General features: G+C 56.4%; 2 protein-coding genes across 11 annotated transcripts in view; one reads left to right on the forward strand and one right to left on the reverse strand.

Moving 5' to 3' along the window:
• The first annotated feature begins 340 nt into the window (after window positions 1-340).
• Window positions 341-13,920, forward strand: RNH1 (ribonuclease/angiogenin inhibitor 1). Of its 4 annotated transcripts, none has more exons than XM_072639558.1 (10): window positions 341-469; window positions 7,134-7,239; window positions 7,336-7,506; window positions 7,677-7,847; window positions 10,269-10,439; window positions 11,276-11,446; window positions 12,143-12,313; window positions 12,411-12,581; window positions 13,183-13,353; window positions 13,585-13,920. In XM_072639558.1, exons 2-10 carry the CDS (start codon window positions 7,154-7,156, stop codon window positions 13,670-13,672), a joined length of 1,371 nt encoding a protein of 456 aa, XP_072495659.1. In that variant the 5' UTR covers window positions 341-469; window positions 7,134-7,153; the 3' UTR covers window positions 13,673-13,920. The 4 variants fall into 4 exon arrangements, with proteins under 4 accessions (XP_072495659.1, XP_072495660.1, XP_072495657.1 ...); XM_072639559.1 differs by lacking the exon at window positions 341-469 and adding an exon at window positions 1,037-1,120; XM_072639556.1 differs by lacking the exon at window positions 341-469 and adding an exon at window positions 1,284-1,503.
• A 1,175-nt stretch (window positions 13,921-15,095) lies between these two features.
• PTDSS2 (phosphatidylserine synthase 2) overlaps window positions 15,096-18,217 on the reverse strand; it is a 30,434-nt gene continuing 27,312 nt past the window's right edge. For all 7 annotated transcript variants that reach the window (XM_072639563.1, XM_072639561.1, XM_072639564.1 and 4 more), the window contains 4 exons: window positions 16,773-16,887; window positions 16,518-16,663; window positions 15,875-16,060; window positions 15,096-15,770 (listed from right to left, as the gene is read on the reverse strand). In XM_072639563.1, coding sequence (XP_072495664.1) covers window positions 15,635-15,770; window positions 15,875-16,060; window positions 16,518-16,663; window positions 16,773-16,887 — 583 coding nt within the window. In that variant the 3' untranslated portion in view covers window positions 15,096-15,634. The remainder of the gene's footprint in view (window positions 15,771-15,874; window positions 16,061-16,517; window positions 16,664-16,772; window positions 16,888-18,217) is intronic.

Here is an 18,217-nt window from a genome sequence, read left to right on the forward strand (position 1 = left end):
CCTCCCCGCTCTCGCCCCCATTTCGCTCTCCCTTCCTCCCTCCTCTCTGCCCCTCCCCCTCCCTTCCTCCCTGCCCCGCCCCGCCCCCAGCGGAGCAGCAGCGCCACCCAGTGGAGGCAGACGGGAAGGACCGAGGTCCTGGCGCCTGCGCAATGGCTCGACTTCCCGAGGCCCGCTGGGAGTTGGAGTTCAGCCTCGGGGCCACCCGAAGGCCTGCGGTCTTGGTGGGCAGAGCCATTTATGGAACCCGCCCAGCCCGGGGAGGGGGAAGGGCAAGGACTGGGCCCATTCCCCAGATGGAAGTGTAGACAGTGCCCGGGATGAAGGCAAAGCCTGGTGGTGCAAGGACAGGCTCCCGTCCGTGCTCTGGATACGGTCCTGGCAGCGGAGCCCTGGCAGCTGGGGGCAGGGGCGCCCGGGATTCAGGGAGGCAGGCCTGGCGGGAGGCAGCCTGTGCAAAGACGGGGAGGTGAGAGCCGGAGGGCGTGGCCGGGGACGGCGGGGAGGCACGATGGGGATTTCCAGATCTCTGGGGGGCCCTTGGGGCAGAAGCCGAGTGGCGGGATGTGAGCGCAGAGACGCTGGCTGGCCAGCTCCGGGCGGAGAGGAAAGAGCCCAGCGGTGATGGGGGCTGGGGCTGGAGAAGCTAACGGGGTTCCCCCAGGCAGGGGCTGGGGCTCCCGAGGAGGAACCCCGAAAAGCTGAAGGAGCGGCCAGGCTGCAGCGAGCATCCGGGAGGGACGGGAAAAGGCCGGCACACGACCGGAGGGATCGAAACGTTCGCTGCCTGAACCGTGCCCGGTGGGCAGCGGGGCCAAGGCCCTCCAGCGTCCAAGACCCTGGGAGCCGCGCGGCCTCGGGGGGGCGCACGCAGTAACCAAGCTTACGCACCGAGAGGCGAAGGCTGCGCGCGCATCTCGAGATCCCGGGCAGACAGCTCTGACCCCGCCCCTGAGGCCCCGCCCCGTGGCCCCGCCCCGACAAGCCCCGCCCCTGTGGCTTGGCTAACGGCCCCCCCCCCCCCCCAAAGGGCCTTCGGCCTCTTCCGACGCTGCGCAGCCGCCGCCGCCGCAGGACCCTTGGCCCGGCCCGGAGGGAGGGAGGAAAGAGCGAGGCGCTGGTGAGTCTGCCGGGCCCTGCCCCGCCTGACCGCCTGGGGCCTCGGACCCGGCTCCAGGACCCTGGGGGACGACGGAGGGGGAGGGCGCGCCCTTCCCTCCCCCTCCCCCACGCCCCCCGACTCGCTGCGGGGGCGGGGCCTCGCCCGCGTGTCCGGCACCGCCCTCCACGCAGAGCGCATGCTCGGGGCGGCGGAAGCGGGGGCGGGGCGGGAGGGGCCCATGCTGGGGCGGAGGCGGCTACGCTGGCCGAGGTGGGGAGCCCCCGGGCCGGGCTGCCCACCCCCGCCGCGCACGGGCCACGGGGTCCCCCGATGGGTGCTTGCGGCAGCGGTCGGCCCCCCTCGGTGGCCCCTCAGCGGGGGCTCCGCGCTCCGGGAAGCTGGTGAGAGCGCGGCCCGCACCGCAGGGGGGCCGCGGGGCCCGCACCGCAGGGGGGCCGCGGGGCCCGCACCGCAGGGGGGCCGCGGGGCCCGCACCGCAGGGGGGCCGCGGGGCCAGTGGATGAAGAAGCGGGGGCCGGCTGGGTAGTAGGGGATCAGTCCGGAGGTCAAAGAGCATACTGGGCAGCATCTGGGGGGAACCCTTGGTCTGTGAACAGACATGGATCAGGTGCCTCCAAGGTGCCAGGCACTGGTCTGGCACTTTACCCAGTCCCAGCACCCCTGAGATGGAGATGCTGTTGCAGCTAATTTACAGACGGGGAAACAGAGGCAGGCACCAGCAGAGTGACTGGTCCAGGCTTACCCAGCTAAGGAACTACTGGCCTGTGCCGGGGCCTGCCAGCTGCTTGCCCTCCACTTCTCAGGCGCACATGGGGTGGTCCTGGAAGGCTGGCAGGCCCCAGGCCCTTGGAGATAGCTGTGGCCTCCTGGGCTTTCTGAGAAAGTGGAGACCCCCTGGGGATCGCTGCGCCTCCCAGCCCATCTTCCCCCTAGTAAAACAAGACTGGGCCGTCTGAGGCCCACAGGAACCGTGTAATCAGAACCAGCCCTTGTCTGACATGTTCAGGTTGGTCTCTTTGGAGACTCGGTCCTGCTCCTTGGCTGAGGAAACTGGAGCAGAATTTAAGCTTTTCACTGAATGAAGCTGGCTAGTATTTGAGACCAGATCTCAATTCTGGGCTTTTTCCTTCCAGATCTAAGCAGGGATCTTGTTAGCAACCCTTAGAAACCTCACCCCATGGAATGATTGGTGGAGAAGATTCCAGCTTTCCTAGCCCCGCTGAACCCCACTGTCCAGGGTGGAAGGGCAGGCCCAGGACATTCCCCCTGTCCCCAGTTATGCAGCCAGGCTCCCTTCTTCCCCATCTCCTTTCCTTTCCCCCTCCCCCTCTTTCCCCCCCTCCCCCTTCCCTGCTCTCCCGTCCTCCCCGGGAGGGTCTAGGGGCTCAGCTCTGCATCCAGCATGGGGCTGGCCTCCTTGAGGGCCGGGGTGGAGGTCCCAGGAGGCTGGGAGAGCCTGGGTGGGGCCTGGGGGAGGAGCCATGGGCGGGCAGTCTGAGTCATGGGACATGAGTCAGGTCTCTGGCCTGGTGTGTGTAGCTGCTGCTGCTGCTGCCTGGCTCCCTGGGTCTCCCCCGACCTCTGCAGACCCCCCTCTTTCCAGCCCCAGGTAAGCAGAGTCTGGCCAGGTTCTCTGGCCCTGGGCAGCTCTGGCCCAGAAGAAGGATGCTGTGAGTGGGACAGCTCCAGATCTGCTTCCAGCTGTTGGGGGAGGGGAGGGGAGGAGAGTGTGGGGCAGTCCCCAGACGCTGCCGAGCCAGGCTTCACAGGTCAGCTGTTGTTAGGACGGGGAAGGAAGGCCTTGAACATCAAGCCCGGAGAGTTTCAGGAGTGACAGTCCTAGCCGATGGGTGTCCCAGGAAGACCGATGATGTAGGTCTTTTTAGGGGATGGGGCTGAAAGAGGAAGGAAGGGAGGAGGGGTTCCCTAGCATTCACCATGCTGTTGAGGCCCACGGGAGTGGTGGAATGGTGGCCCTTTGGTCCCAGGCCCAGCCAGACTAGTGCTTGCCTGCTCTGGGGCCTGGGAGAGGCCAGAGCTGGGAAAGCTCCCAGGTGGCAGCCCAGCCCCCAGTCTGTCCGTCTGACTCCTAAGACATTGGCCAGCTGCCTGCTGCTGACCAAGCGTTCTGTCAGATGCTGGGCAGCCCCTGCCCTCAGAGGGTTTATAGGCAGGATGCTCACTGGGGAAGGAGAGGGGGAGCTAAGAGGGGGAGAGGCTTCCTGTTGGAGGGAGGAGGGACCATATGCCAGGCCTCACGGAGAGCCAGTACAAAGGCTTGGGGGCGGATGGGTACTGGAGGCCCATTTGGCAGGAATGTAGATGCATGAAGGTGACATAGTTTGGGTTGCTGGGAACCCTAAATGTCAGGGCACAGGGCGGTGTCACCTGGGACCAATTTCATGGGGCCTGGAATGAATGAATGCACGCACTCAAACCTTGTACTCAAGTGACAAGGTTTGCCAGGGTGGTGAACCTGCGCCTTGAGGCCACGTGTGGCCTTCTAGGTCCTTGGGTGTGGCCTTTTGACTGGGTCTGAGTTTTTCCTTGACTTTTTAAAAAATTGATTTGTTTGTTTTTAGTTTTGAGATTCACTTCCGTAAGATTTTGAGTTCTAAATTTTCTCTCCTCCCCTTCCCTAAAATGGCATGTAGTCTGATACAGGCTGTACACGTACATTCATATTAAACATTTTCACATTAGTCATGTAAAGAATTAGAACCAATCGGGGGAGGAATCATGAGAAAGAAACAAAACCAAAAGAGCATTTATACTCTGTGTGTTCTGACTCCCCAGTTCTTTCTGTGGGTGTGAATGCATTTTCCATCCTGAGTCTTTTGGAGTTGTCTTAGATCCTTGCTTTGCTAAGAAGAGATAAGTCCATCAAAGTTGGCCATCATGTAATGTGGCTGTTACTGTGTGCAGTGCTCTCCCGGTTCTGCTCACTTCTCTCCGCATCAGTTCATCTAAGTCTCTCCAGGTTTTTCTGAAGTCTGCCTGCTCATCATTTCCCGCAGCACAGTAGTACTCCATCACAATTGTCTACAACCAGCTCAGCCATTCCCCAATGGATCCCCTCGATTTCCAGTTCTTGGCCATAAGTAGTTTTATATACATGGGTCCCTTTCCCATTTTTATAATCTCTTTGGGATACAGCCAAGTCCAGATTTTACAGAACAAATCCTTTTACGAAGGGGAGTTCTGTGAAGTTTGGATTCAGTCAGAGGGATGCACTTGAGGACCTAGAAGGCCACATATGGCCTCAGGGCCAAAGGCTCCCCACCCCTGGTTTATTGTAAGGTCCATAAAGCTGGGGACCTGCAGCTTGATGGAGTTGAAACTGATACTTATGTACAAATGGGAAAGGATCTAGCTGGGATTGAGGAGTGTGGTCTGGGATGGGCCAGTTGTCTGGGCTGCTGGAATATGTGGGAAAATTCCAGAATTGGGCTGTATCTTTTCTTTTCAGGGGTCTCATCACCCCATCATTGGAAGGCCTGTCTCTGGAGCGGGGTTGGGATTTGTTGCCCAGTGTTTCTTGAACAGAGGGGCATCTATGAGGAGAGAGGTGGGAGGGCTGTGGAGGGAGAACTTGACTGCTGACTGGATCCTGAGGGAAGGCCAGGGTCAGGGCCCGTTAGAGGTCATTGGTTACCACCTGGGCAGGCCCTGGGTACTCTCTGACTGGGTCTTCTGCTGCCCCAGTTCTCTAGCTTTCAAGAGGGATAGTAAACACTTGAGGCAGCCCTAGCCAGGGGGAAGGAACAAGAGGGAAACCTAGAAGGGAGAGGGCACAGAGAGCAGGTGACCCCAATGCCCCTGACACCTGCTTTGTGGGACCTGTAATCTCTACAGTAGAAGGCCAGCCAGGGCAATGGGCTGCCTTGATCTGTGCCTGGATTTCCCCCAGGCCATTTCTTGTCCATCTGCTGACCCTGAAGCTGTGGGCACTTCTCCCCTCTCGGGGGCCATGGCCCAGATCCCCAGGCAGTGGGGAGGGAGCTTTGACATGACTCTGTCTGAAGGGACTGGGGACAAGACTAAGGGAAGGCACCATTCTTGTTGGGTCACCTTTTGGTTCCATCTGGTGGGAAAGGGAGAGAAGATGGCTGGACTGGGGGGCTCAGCTGCCCCTTTCCTGTTTGGCTTCTTGTAATGCTCTCATGTCTTGTTGGTTCAGAGCTATCCCTAGATCTGATCCATAGATCTGATTGGTTAACTTTCCTCGCTTCCCTAAATTGCTCACTCTTTTTGAGCTTAGCTCGGTATATGATGTGAGATGTTGGTCTGTGCCTGTTTCTGATAAACTGCTTTCCAGTTTTCCCAGCAATTTTTTTGTCAAGTAGTGCATTTTGCCCCCAAATGGGGATCTTTGGTTTTTATCAAACACTAGATTACCATGGACATCTAGGTGGCATGGTGAGTAGAATGCTGGACTTGGAGTCAGGAAGACCCGAGTTCAAATGTGGCCTCAGACACTTCCTAGCCATGTGACCCTGAGCAAGTCACTTCACCTTGTGTGCCTCAGTTTACTTATCTGTAAATTGGGCTGGAGAACGAAATGGCAAATCCCTCCAGTATCTTTGCCCAGACAACCCCCCCAGGGGACACAAAGAGGCAGCAACAGATTACTTAATGTATCCGGCACCCAAGCCATCCCGCTTTTCTTAGCCAGTACCAGATTGCTTTGGTGACCACTATGGCCTGGGGGGAGGTCTTTTCTCTGAGTGTCATATCATTTACTGATAGGGGTCCAGGATATCTTAATGTGGGACAGGGTCATATTTGTGCCAAAGCCCCGAAGTGAGAACTGGCCCATAGTGGGCCTGCTATACATCAGTGGGACCTCCTCCCCTGGCCATCCCCATGGGTGGTCAGCTTTGGGTTCTGAGCTCTTCTCTGTCTTGGAGTCGAGAAGGCTGCTGGCTGGCTCTCAGGTGTGGCCTCTGAGTAATTGGAAGCCCTTTTCCATCCGGGTTTTTCCTTGCTCCTTGTCTCCTTTGTACATCTGGTCACTCCAGACTTTAATGAAGTGAGCCAGGACAAATCTCATAATCCCTGAAGGAGGGTCCCATTGTATGGGGGAGGGCAGGAGTCGCCTCACTGTTACCCTTTGGAGTCTGCCGGCCTTTTCTGGAGGAAAATGTATGGAGCCCAAATCCGTAAAGGCTTGTTAATCTAATTGTGTCCAATCTCCCTCCACTGCCCTGTAATACAACTTGAGATCTGGTGTGGCTAGACCACCTTTCACGGGGTTTTTCCCGTGATTCCCCTGATATCCTTGACCCTTTGTTCTCCAGATGAATTTTGTTAGGATTTTTTGGGTAGTTTGGTGTGGCACTGAATAAGTAAATTTGGATGGAATTGGCGTGTTGGTTATATTGACCTGGGAGGTCTCTGTGTGTGAGTAGTATTTTGTCACTGTGTTCACCTCGTTGCTGGGTTTGTCTTGGCATGTGGACGCCCTGCTAGCTAGTGCTGTCAGTACTCATTTTAAATGACCTCTTTTGCTGGTGGCCTGGCCAGACCTGTTCTGCACCTTGGGGACTGTCCCTGTCCTGACCGGCTCTGGGGCTGCTCTGGCTTCAGGGGTGGGCAGCCTCTGGCCCTGGGGAGGGCCCAGGCTGCTGAGTGGGGCTTGGAGAGAGGGGGTGGAGTTGGGGCCTGCCGGTTAAGGCTGAGCCGACAGTGCCCCCTTCTGGGTTCCTGGGAGGTTTGGGTAGAACTGGAAACCAGCTAGTGAGCAGTGAGCTAGGCTCTCTGTCAGGTGCAGGCTGCCCCAAAAGGTCTTTGAGCAGAAGTTGGGGATACTGGGTTCTCAATCTCAGGTCCAGGTTAGACAGAAAAGGCCCCGGATCCCAGAATTAGTTGCTGGATTGTGTGCTCAAGGGCAAGGACCACTACATTTTGTGTTCTGTTCCTAGCCCTGGCCTTGGACTCTGAGTTATGGAGCCCGAGGCTGGCTCTGGCTCCTCCTGGGGCTCACAGCCCCCTACCTTCTCTCCCCCAGGTGCCATTCCCACGCCCACCATGAGTCTGGAGATTCAGTGTGAAGATCTGAGCAGTGCCCGCTGGACGGAGCTTCTTCCATCTATGCAGCAGTATGGCGTCATCAGGTAGGGAGGTCCTGCCCACCTTTCCCTGGGGCCCTAGCTGGGCCTCTGCTGCCCTGGCTGTGTGACCCAGGCTCTGACTGGGCCTCTGTCTTCCAGGCTTGATGACTGTGGCCTCACCAACGCCATGTGTTCCAGCATCGGCTCTGTGCTGCAGGCCAACTCATCCCTGACGGAACTCAGCCTAGCCAATAATGAGCTGGGAGATGCGGGAGCCCAGATGATACTGAAGGGTCTACAGAGTCCCACCTGCAAGATACAGAAACTCAAGTGAGTCCCGAGGGCCCAGGGAGCCTCCCTAGTGGGTTACATTGGGGCATGGGCCAAAGGAGCCGCCTCTTCTGTGGGGTGAGGCCTTTCTGGGTTGGGTGCCTCTCCTGGGCACATCTGGGGAGCTAGGAGGAGGGCACTGCCACCATTTCTGTCCCCATCTCTGCCAGTCTGCAGAATTGCAACATCACGTCCACCGGCTGTGAACTGATCCCAGTCCTGCTCCGGACAAAGCCCACCCTGATAGACCTTCAGCTGAGCGACAACCACCTCGGGGATGGAGGTGTGAAGCTACTGTGTGAAGGCCTACTGGATCCCAGGTGCAGCCTGCAGAGGCTGGAGTGAGTCCCTGGGCCTGAGCTGAGGTTCCTGGTGGGCTGGGAGGGGCAGGAGCAGGCAGCTGTCAGCCCTGCTGGGTCTGGGAGGGAATGGACATCCAGGAATCTCCTCCCAGGCAGGACATGATCTGATCAACTGATCTGAGAAAGTGTGAGAGGGAGGCCATGCTCCAAACCTGCTGGCATCCAGCATACTGGGCATGGGAAGAGCTGGGAAGAAGGCTTCTGAGCTGGACTTGATTTAAGATGGGCATGGATAGAAACAGAGTTGCCCCAGCTGTGAATTTCTGGCTGTACTCTAGGACCTAGAAAGCCACCCCTGCCTCAGGCTATAGTGGGCTTTGCCTGGGAAGGTCCCCCTCACCTGGTTCAAAGATGGCCGGCAGGTAGTGAGTGGCCTGTATCAGCACATGGATGAGAAATCTGGAAAACTTGGCAGAGATAAGATGGATGGGATTGCTTGAGTCACTACTGGCTTGTGATACGGGAAGGGGGCAAGTAGGAGAACCCTGTGGCTGAATCTGGGCCACCAGGAGCAATGGGGCAGGTGGGATGTCTGCGGAGTGTCCTCTGCAGGGCCAGGAAATGGGACTCATGTGGGAAAGCTTTCCTGGGGCCCAGGAGAAAGGTTGGGGGTGCCCTGTCCTGCATATGGGGGCCAAAAGTGAAAAGAGAGAAATGGGGTTAGCCCTGTTCAGTCAGTCAGCACTTTGTGTTAGGCAGCTGGGCCCCAAAGACAAAAACGCTGGGAACAGAGTCTGCCCCGAGAAACTTCCACAGGACAGGTTCTCGGATGAGATAGAAAGTGGGGCCTGTAGTCAGGAGGACCTGAGCTCAAGTTTGGCCGCTGTGTGGCAACTCAGCAACTCTGCCTCAGTTTCTTCATCTGTGAAATGAGGATAGTAGTGCCTCCCAGGGTTGTCATGAGGATTGGGCTTTGGCAGTGCCTGCTATGAAGGGAAGCCAGGGATTCTGAGGCCGAGAGGACAGCCAGTGAGAACACAAAGTTGGGAGGTGGAGGGTCTTGGGGGGTCACTTGGATGGGGATGGAGAGCTTGGAAGGCCAAACAGGAATTTATTGGGGAGGGGGGTGACATGCTGAGACCTGCACTTTAGGAAAATCACTTTGGAGGCTGAGTGGAGGGTGGACTGGAGTGGGGAGACTGAGGCAGGCAGACCCTCAGCAGCAACTGTGTGGTCCAGGTGTGAGGGGTTGAGAGCCTGCAGTGGAGAAGAGAAGGGGGAGTCTTGGGGAGATGTTGCAGAGGTGAAATTGCCTGGCTTTGCCACCACATTGGATATGGGGGTGGAGGGATAGTGAAGAGGACCCCAGAGTAACTCCTGGGCTGGGAGCCTGGGGGGCTGGGAGGAAGGTAAAAGATAATGAGAAAGGGAATGAAGTCAGTTTTGGACCCGTTGAGTTAAAGATGACGTCTGCTGGATGTCTAGTTAGAGGTGGGAGACTGGGGCAGGAAAGGTAGATGGGAGCCTCATCAGCATAGAGGTGGCAACAGGATAGAGGGCAGGGGCCAGGATGGAGCCCCAAAGGACATTCATGGGAAGAGACCGTGAGCTGGAGGAGCACCAGGAGGGGTTATCTGTGGGGTGGGTGAGTGTCCTCACCTGTGCCAGAGGTCAGTGATGTGGGAGCCACTCTGTGGGAGGGGCTGTCCTCACACCAGCCCTGGGTGGCAGGGGCTGTTATTACCCCCATCTTGCAGATGAGAAAACTGAGGCAGAGAGGTGTGAAGGGAGTTAGCGAGCTCACAAGTGCCTAAGGCAGGATTAAACCCTCTGCCTACTATGCTCATTTGGCTGCTGGTCAAGAAGGACTGAGGGGGAAGAAGCTTTTAGATTTGGCCATTGAGAAGTCACTAGTAACTTTGGAAAGAGTGGTTTCAGGTGAATGATAAGGTCACAAACCCGACTGTAAATTTAACCCCTGAGGCAGGAGATGTGTGGTGATTGGTGTTTAGTCGGTCCAGTCGAGTCTTTGTGACCCCATTGGGGGTTTTCTTGGCCAGGATGCTGGACTGGTCTGCTATTTCCTTCTCCAGTCCATTTTACAGATGAGGAACTGAGGGAGACATGATGAAGTGACTTGCCCAGAGTCACACGGCTAGGAAGTGTCTGAGGCCAGATTTGAACTTGGGTCCTCCAGACTCCAGGCCCAGCACTCTGCACTGAGCTGCCCCAGGAGACATGGGATGGTGGGGGACATGTGGGCATGTTTGGAGACAGGGAGAGACTGGAGGTGAGTGAATGAGCAGGCTTCTGGAGGACATGGGCTGGGCAGGATCCTGGTATGTCTGAAAGGCATGGTGTGGGGTTCCCAGGGGGCAGGTCTGGGCAGTGCCAGGGGCAGGTCTGGGCAGTGCCAGGGGTGCTCCCAGGGGCCTCACTGCCCTTTGTTCTCTGGGGCAGGCTGGAATACTGTGAGTTCACCACAGCAAGCTGTGAAGCTCTCGCAGCTGTGCTCAAAGCCAAGGGCTCCCTCCGGGAACTGACTCTGAACAACAACGAGCTAGGGGAGGCAGGGGTGGCTGTTCTCTGCCAAGGACTGATGGACCCCAGCTGTGAACTGCAGGTCTTGAAGTGAGTGCTCTCCGTGGTCCCCTGGTGGGGGGCCTGCAGGGGGTCTCAGGGTCATAGCCCTCTGTGCCTTCTTGGGGGGATTTGGGAGGGCCCAGGGTGTTAGTGGCACACATGACCTAGTTCCTCTCTGAGGCCAGCAATGGTGAGGAGATCCCTCTTCTGTGACCTTGGACGAGCCCCTGCGCTCCTCTGAGCAGACCCTCTTTGGCTGGGGACACGGTGGAGGCCTGGCTCCTCAGGAATGTCTCCAATTCTGCCCATTCTTTCTCTGAGTGGGCACTGGCCAGAATGGGACAGAACTCAAGCTCCTGGCCAGTTTTGACTCAGGCTTCAGGTGGGGCAGGAAGGGATCTGATCTGCCCGCGACTGAGGGGATGAGCCTGCTATGGGACAAAGCCTCCTCTGGGTGCCCTGGGAATGGTGATGAGCATATGAACTGACATTTGTATACCCTTCCATCGTTACCCTTGGGCAACAGGCACTATTATTAGCAGTGAAGGGGCCTGGCATCAGAGGAGTGCAGTCATTCTAAGGGTCCCACAGCCAGAAAGTGTCTGAGGGAGGATTTGAGCCCAGCACAACCATGCCACAGCATGGCATCCCTTGTCCATTCCCAGAACAAGTGGGACTGCAATGAGCTGGGCTGTTTCTCATGGCCTTTGCTAAAAAGGCCTGATGTGTGGGTGCCTGTGAAGCCCCCGGAGCAGAGCCAGCTACCTTCCACAGTGGGCCCTGGCACCAGGAAGGGATTTCCAGATGCAGCATGTTTCTGCTTGGCAGTGAAAGGCATCATTGGCACAGGACTCACTGAGGCTGGCCCCCTCTTTCTCCCATAGGCTGGAGGGCTGTGGAGTCACCTCTGCCAATTGCAAGGACCTCAGCACGGTCTTGCAAACCAAGGAATCTGTGCAGGAGCTGTGCCTGGGAGAAAACAAGATTGGAGATGCAGGGTTGGACTGGTTGTGCCAGGGGATCCTGAGCCCTGCCTGCAACCTGAAGACCTTGTGGTGAGGAGGCCTGGGCTTTCGTTCCTCCTGAAGTTTACAGAGCAGCCTGGAGGCAGCCTTAGCCAGGGGCTATCCTCAGCAGCTGTTGTGGAAGCCAGGATCCTCAGGGAGCTTTCTGCACACCTCCTGAGTTGCAAGAGCAGCTTGGTTTCCTCCTGCTGTAAATCCAGGCAGCAGGAATCTTTGGCTGGGGAACCTGGGAGAATGTGGAGAGGAGGTGGACTTGGCAAACCCCATTTTTGGTGAAGGGTTGGTGAGGGATTCATAGTACTTGAGAGAACACTATGAGGCAGCCATGCCAAGTTCCACCGTGAAACTAAGAGTGGCCTTCTAGGGCCACGCAGAATCTTTGGGAAAAGATCTGCGTGTCTGAGTAGCTCACAGGCCTAACGAGCATTGGCAGAAAGTTGATGGGCTGCATGAAGGAGGCCACAGTCAGTCAACAAACATTTATGAGGCACCTACTGTATGCTAGGCACTGAGCTAAACTTACAAAATTTCCAGAATTAGGGAGGGGCAGATCCCTCTTCCTGTTTAGACCCCATCTGGCGGTGGAGCTAGAGGGCTGAAGGGCTGAGAGAGGTGGAAGTCTCTAGGGGAGAAAACTTGGGGAACCCGAGAGCTGGGGGGGGCGGATTCCCAACTTCTATCCTTTTGGGCCTCACCCTGGGAATCCATGTCCCTCTGTCCCCGCAGGCTTTGGGAGTGTGACATCACAGCTGAGGGCTGCAGGGCCCTCGCCCAGGTCCTAAAGAACAAGCCTTGCTTGACAAAGCTGAGCCTGATCTGTAACCAACTGGGTGATGAAGGGGCTGAGCTGCTGTGCGAGGCACTGCTGGACCCTGGCTGCCAGCTGGAGGAGCTGTGGTGAGTGCTACCCCCTCTTTCCCAGGCGGTCACCCAGGAATCTGGGCAGCCTCCCTCCCCCTCCCCCCCGGGTGCCTCAGTGAGCCTTCTCCCACAGGCTGAGGACATGTGGCTTCACAGTGGCTAGCTGTGCCAGCTTCTGCACTGTCCTGGAGAAGAATCGGACCCTGAAGGAGCTGCAGCTGAGCACCAACATGCTGGAGGACGTGGGCATCGAGCAGATGAGCAAGGGACTCATGCATCCTGACTGCCCAGTCCAGAGTCTCTGGTGAGGATCACGCTGGACAGTGGGAGCTTCCTTCCCAGAGGCCACCACACCCCAGGGCTCCTGAGCCTCTAGGAGAAAAGGTCCCTATGGGACCCTCTTGTAAGACGTGTGCTGTGTGCCAGGCATGGGCAGCTATGGGGGGTGCCACTGTGGAGGAAGTGCCTCTGGGCCTAGAGTCACAAAGACCCATCTTCCTGAGTTCAAATCTGGCCTCAGATACTTCCCAACTGTATGACCCTGTTTGCCTCCTTTTCCTCAGCTGTAAAATGAACTGAATAAGTATGCTAGGCCCTGGAGAGCCAGAGTCAGAAATGGAATGAGCCCCACCCTCCATGAGCTCAGAGGGGAAGGCTCAAGCACACTGGAAGGGCCATTGATCCGCTAAGGAAATCAATCTGGGCAAAGGCATGGAGAGGAGCTGGACTGTATGGGGCCCAAAGGACGAAGCTGAGGGACCAAGGGGACAGGGAGGCAGGGGCGGGGGGGAGGGTTAGGAGAAGGCAGTGCCCTTGGGGAGCAGGATGGAGAGGATGGTGGAGGAAGAGCCCAGGACAAGGGCTCCTGTGGGAGGCCCTGACACGGGCAGGGCTGTCCTTCCCAGGTTGGGTGACTGTGAGCTCTCAGACGCCTGCTGTGAGACCCTGGCTTCTGTCCTCCTCACCAACCACACTCTGAAGGAGTTGGACCTCAGCAACAACAGAATGGGTGACGTGGGCATCAGGCAGCTGGTGGCCAGCCTCCGACAGCCTGACTGCACCCTGGAGCAGCTGGTGTGAGTGCTGTGGGGGGACGGGGGAGGGGGGACTCTGGGCATCACATCATAGCTGGTGCCAGTGCTGCAGGGGGGGGGGGGGGGCGCCCTGGGCATTATATCACAGCTGATGCCAGTGCTGCAGTGGGATGGGGGTGGTGGTGATGGACCTGGGCATCGCATCATGTGGCACTGAGTGGTGGCCTGGTGGAGCCACACTGGGCCTGACCCATTGTCTCTCCTCCCCCACAGCCTGTTTGACATTTACTGGACAGAGGAGGTGGACAATGAGCTGAAGGCCCTGCAGGAGGCCAAACCCAGTCTGCGCATCACATCCTGAGGGCCTGGCGGCCCTACCCACACTAAGCCTTGGCTGTTTCTTGGGTTAGGTGCCTTACTCTCCCCTGGTGGCACTGAGGGCAGGGGGCGGGGGGGGGGGGGGGGGGCAGGGAGGGACCACTTGTCTAATTTTCAGACCCTCAGCTGAGCTATGGTTTTAATGGCTGCCCAGGAGCGGCACCAGGCACTTTAAATCTCCTTTTTCTGGTCCAAACACTTCCTACTTTAATAAAGTTTCTTTTGGATCTAGTCTGATGCTCAGGCTCTTGTTATGGGACACTGGCTGCCAGGACATCTGGGCATCCTTCCAGGCGTCACAGGGCCCAGAGTTCTAATCTAGCCTCCCACACTAGTGGTACGTCCCTGGGCAAATCACTGCTTCAGTTTCCTCATCTCTAAAACGGGGATCACAACAGCACCTTCCTCTCAAGTTGTTAGGGAGATCAAGTAAGAGGAGGTAGGTGCTTAATATGTGCTCAGACCAGTCTCTGCTCCACTGCCTTAGAAAGCAGCCCTTTCCTCCCCTCTGGGTCTACTTCTGGGGTGGAAGACATGGGTATTCCCACAGGCAGCTGTGGGGTGGAAATAAGTCACTTCACTGGGGCCTGCCTCGGTTTCCTCATCTGTAAAATATAGTTGTATGGAGTGCCTGCTTGCTCCTGTCCCACCCCCCACACCTTGTGGGGGACCTGATGTCCCACTCCAGGTCCTCATTGGTCAAAGGCAGCCCTGTGGGGATGAGGGAGGGGACATGGTGGAGATAGGAGTAGGAAGACAGACCCCAAGGGGTCAGGTGAGAACAGGAGGGGCCCATCCAGTTCTCACTCCGCCTAGAGGAGAGGGGAGAGAGGGAGAGAGAGAGGGAGATGTGAAACAGGGGAACGGACAAAGGAAGAGGGAAAAGAAAGACCTCCCTCAAGGCAAGGGATGAGCACCAAGGCATTTCCTGGAGGGCCACAAGGGGTGAGCCAATTGGACCACCTGGTAACCCTGGGGTTCAAATCCAAGGTGGGTCCCCAGGACAGTTCTCTACCTGGTCCACACCTGGGGGCATGATCTACTGTATCCTGGCCGAAAACATGGCAATGGTGGGGTCCTGGCAAGGGAGAAATGGGTGTGTGCAGAGCCCAAATAAGCTAGTAACCTAGCCCTTCACAGAAGTCCTGAGCCTGCAGTCAGGAAAGCCCCCGAAGGTCCTAGTGCCACCAGAGAGGGAGCCTTGAAGAAGAATGGGACAGACTGGTGGGAGTGGGAGCTACGGGGGTCCAGGGCAGGAGGGCTGGGTAGAGAGCAGCTGGGACTACTTCCTCAGATGAAGGGGGCAGCCTCTTAAGGAACCTGGGCCTGGGCCAAACCCCTTTCCCTGGTGGCTCCTGGTTCTGCTCTCAAGGCCAATGAATTAGAAAGGAAATCTCTGGTCTCTGTTTTCCTTCATTTGTCTTTATTTGTGTTCTGCTCCACTAACGGATACTGACCCCAACCCCAACCCCAACTCTGTCCCTCCAACCCGGGGGGCCCTCACCCCCAAGAAGGACACACCTGAGATGTCACACCTCTCGGCCAAGGCTCCAGGAGGTGCCCATCCCTCCCCAGACGGAAGGCTGAATAATTCAAGGCAGGTTCTGATGGAGAAAGACAGTCTTGCATCATCAGACTCAGCCTGGGGAGCCCAGCAGGCCCTGGGGAGCCTCTGCCCCACTCTGGGAGATCATTAGGGCTCACTGGGGCCTCTCTCTGGGCCTGAGGGCTTCACCACCTCTTTAGGAGGGGGTAGATCTGGTCCTTCATCAGTCAGGACACTCCCCGACCCCGCCCCCCCCCCCCCAGACTACTGTCATCTTCTTGCTCTGTCACTGGCTGTGCAGACACTGCCCAGCGGGGTGGGCCCAGGGCTGGGTAGGCAGGGTAGTGGCCCACCCAAAGTCTCCAGGAGGGCTGAGGCTAGAGGCCAGTGGAGGTCTGCTCACAACTCCCCATCTCTGTCCTGCTCTTCTAACAATGGAGAATGCCCTTCACTGCCATCCATGGAGGTCTGGTCCACTTCACATCTGCTTTCCTGCTTCTGCCTTCTGATCTCTTTGTAGCGCAGGGTGATGTCCCTGCAGGAAGAGGCTGTGGCTTGACCTGGGGACAGGGTGGGGCCCATGGCCAGGGGTGGGGTAGCACTGAGAACAGGCCTCCCCCCTCCCAGGCAGGTGCTCACCTCAGGAAGAACCTCCAGACAGTCCAGGTGAGGATGAGCACAGTACCCAGGATCCAGCACTGTGCCACGTAGAAGGGCAGCGACAGGGTCAGCGTGTAGGGGTCGTACTTCACTACAATCAGGAACTCAGTGGCCGTGATGGCTGCCACCAGCCAGGCCTGCTGGCCAAACTTCTTATGGAATGTCCTGGAAGCAACAGGGACCCCTGACCCGAGGCGCAGGAGGGCCCACGTAGTCCTTCCCAGGCCACACGGTGCCCCATCTGTCTTCTCCAAGGGCTCTCTGCCTTGGCTGCTCCAATGTCCCCCCGCAACCTCCACCGCCTTCTGACCCAAGTCTTTATCCTTGGTTAGCCTTTTTTGGGCCCCCCATCCCCAGCTCTGGTTCTTGTCCTTCTCTGGGGGGCCAGTTCCTTTCCTCTTACTCTGAGTCCTGACATCCCACCACCCTTCAGATATGACTCAAAATCTCTTCTTTCAGGATGTATTCCCTAACCTCACAGGTGCTAATAACTGAGAGCTGTCAGGCACTGCATGAACTACATCCAGTCCTAGACTCTGCACACAGTAGGTACTTTACAAAGGCAGGCTGAGCAGAGCCCAGGCAGACCCCCTCCCCTGATGCTGGGTCCCTGCTTACTCACGGGTCATCCATGAAGTCATAGATCTCTCGCATCGCGACGCCCCCAACGTTCACAAAGAACACTAGTCGAAGGAGAACCAGGTAATGTTCTGGGGGCATCCAGAGCACAAACTTCAGATAGAAGGTGTTCAGTTCTGCCAAAAGAAACTGCGAGAGGACTGGCCTGAGAACACCACCCTTCTCAATGTCCAGGGTGCCCTCCCCCCAGCCAGGGTGCAGGGCAGGGCGAGAGACGCCAGCCTCCAGGGTGACTTACAACCAGGATGATGCCGCACACTCCCAGCCATCTTCGAAGGTTGGAGGCAGGTTTCCATTCAAAGCGTACCCAACTATAGGGTGTGAACTGGAAGGCGATTCTCTTCATCTTACCCCTGGAAAAACACGAACCACAAACACCCCCAGGCTGGGAGATCCGCCTTCCACCTACAAGTCTTCATAGATGGGCCTGCCCAGGCTGCAGAGGCTGAGAACTTGGGGGAACCCCAGCCTACCTCTGGGGGGTGGGGGGAGTGCGTAGCAAAGCTCCCTGCCCTAAGGGACTGAGAAGGGACACAGAAGGTGAGGGCATCACTCCAGAAGTGATGAGAAGTCATCTGCAGTTCAGCCCAAATACTGCAATTATTTCCATCTTTGTGACATTATTACTTATCTTGTCAATGCAACGGTGTAGACAGAAACTGTGAAGTTACATGAGAAATGAAGAGGTTTTGGGATGCAGATAGGAACTGCTCATAATAGTTAACAAACTGGGTGGAGCTCAGAGCTTAGGAAATGGGTAAAAGAGGTTCTGCAATCTTAGTAATTCATAAGGAAATAGAGAGGCAGACCCAGGATTAGTCTAGAATTTAGGAGGATGAGAATAAACATGGCAACCCTTCTAAACGGTTCCTCTGACTGGAATGTCTACTTCTGATCAGCATCCAAGAGTTTCTGTAATCCCCGCTTTAGTGTATTGTTCTTTGATTCCGACTTTTAAAATGATCTTCCTTGAGATTCTCGACTTTTATTTGGCTCCTCCCAATGAAGTAGGTTATTTTCCCTCCAGTCTGACTGGCATGACCACTGATCTGAAAATTAACTCTGGAATTGTAGACATTTGTCCTGCACTAGCACGTCTCCCCAGGCATGAGCACTTGTACTGTCGATTCATTCAAGATTCACTGTATCTAGACAGCACCTATATCTACATACACTGAAATATATAGATACATATACATGCATATACTATATATTCTCACACACACACACAAATCTTGCTGGCTTCATTCCCAGATATTTTATGCAATTTGAAGTTATTTTAAATGGATCTTCCCTTTCATCATTTTCTCCTGTTATTTTGTTATCATTACGCCTGGCCTTGATTCAGTTTCTTTGCTGATTCTCCAGGATTTTCCTTTTGTTTTCTATCTTCTAGGCAAACCATCCCAATGAGAGAGTGCAGGGATAGTTTGGTCTCCTCTCTACAGATGTTTTCCTGCTGTTGCTTATAGTACTGGGATAAGGGAACCGCTGCTTTATTCTTGTGTTAACTGAGAAAGCTTTAAGTGTCTCACCACAGCACATAATGCCAACTTTTGCTTTTAGATACTTCTCCCAGCCCCGACCCCCATCACTTAACAGTATTTTATTTTTTCCATTTACATCTAAAGATAGTTTTCAACATCTACTTTTATGAGATTTTGAGTTCCAAATTTTTCTCCC

Source organism: Notamacropus eugenii, chromosome 2 (genome assembly GCF_028372415.1).
Source record: "Notamacropus eugenii isolate mMacEug1 chromosome 2, mMacEug1.pri_v2, whole genome shotgun sequence".
NCBI lineage: Eukaryota > Metazoa > Chordata > Mammalia > Diprotodontia > Macropodidae > Notamacropus > Notamacropus eugenii.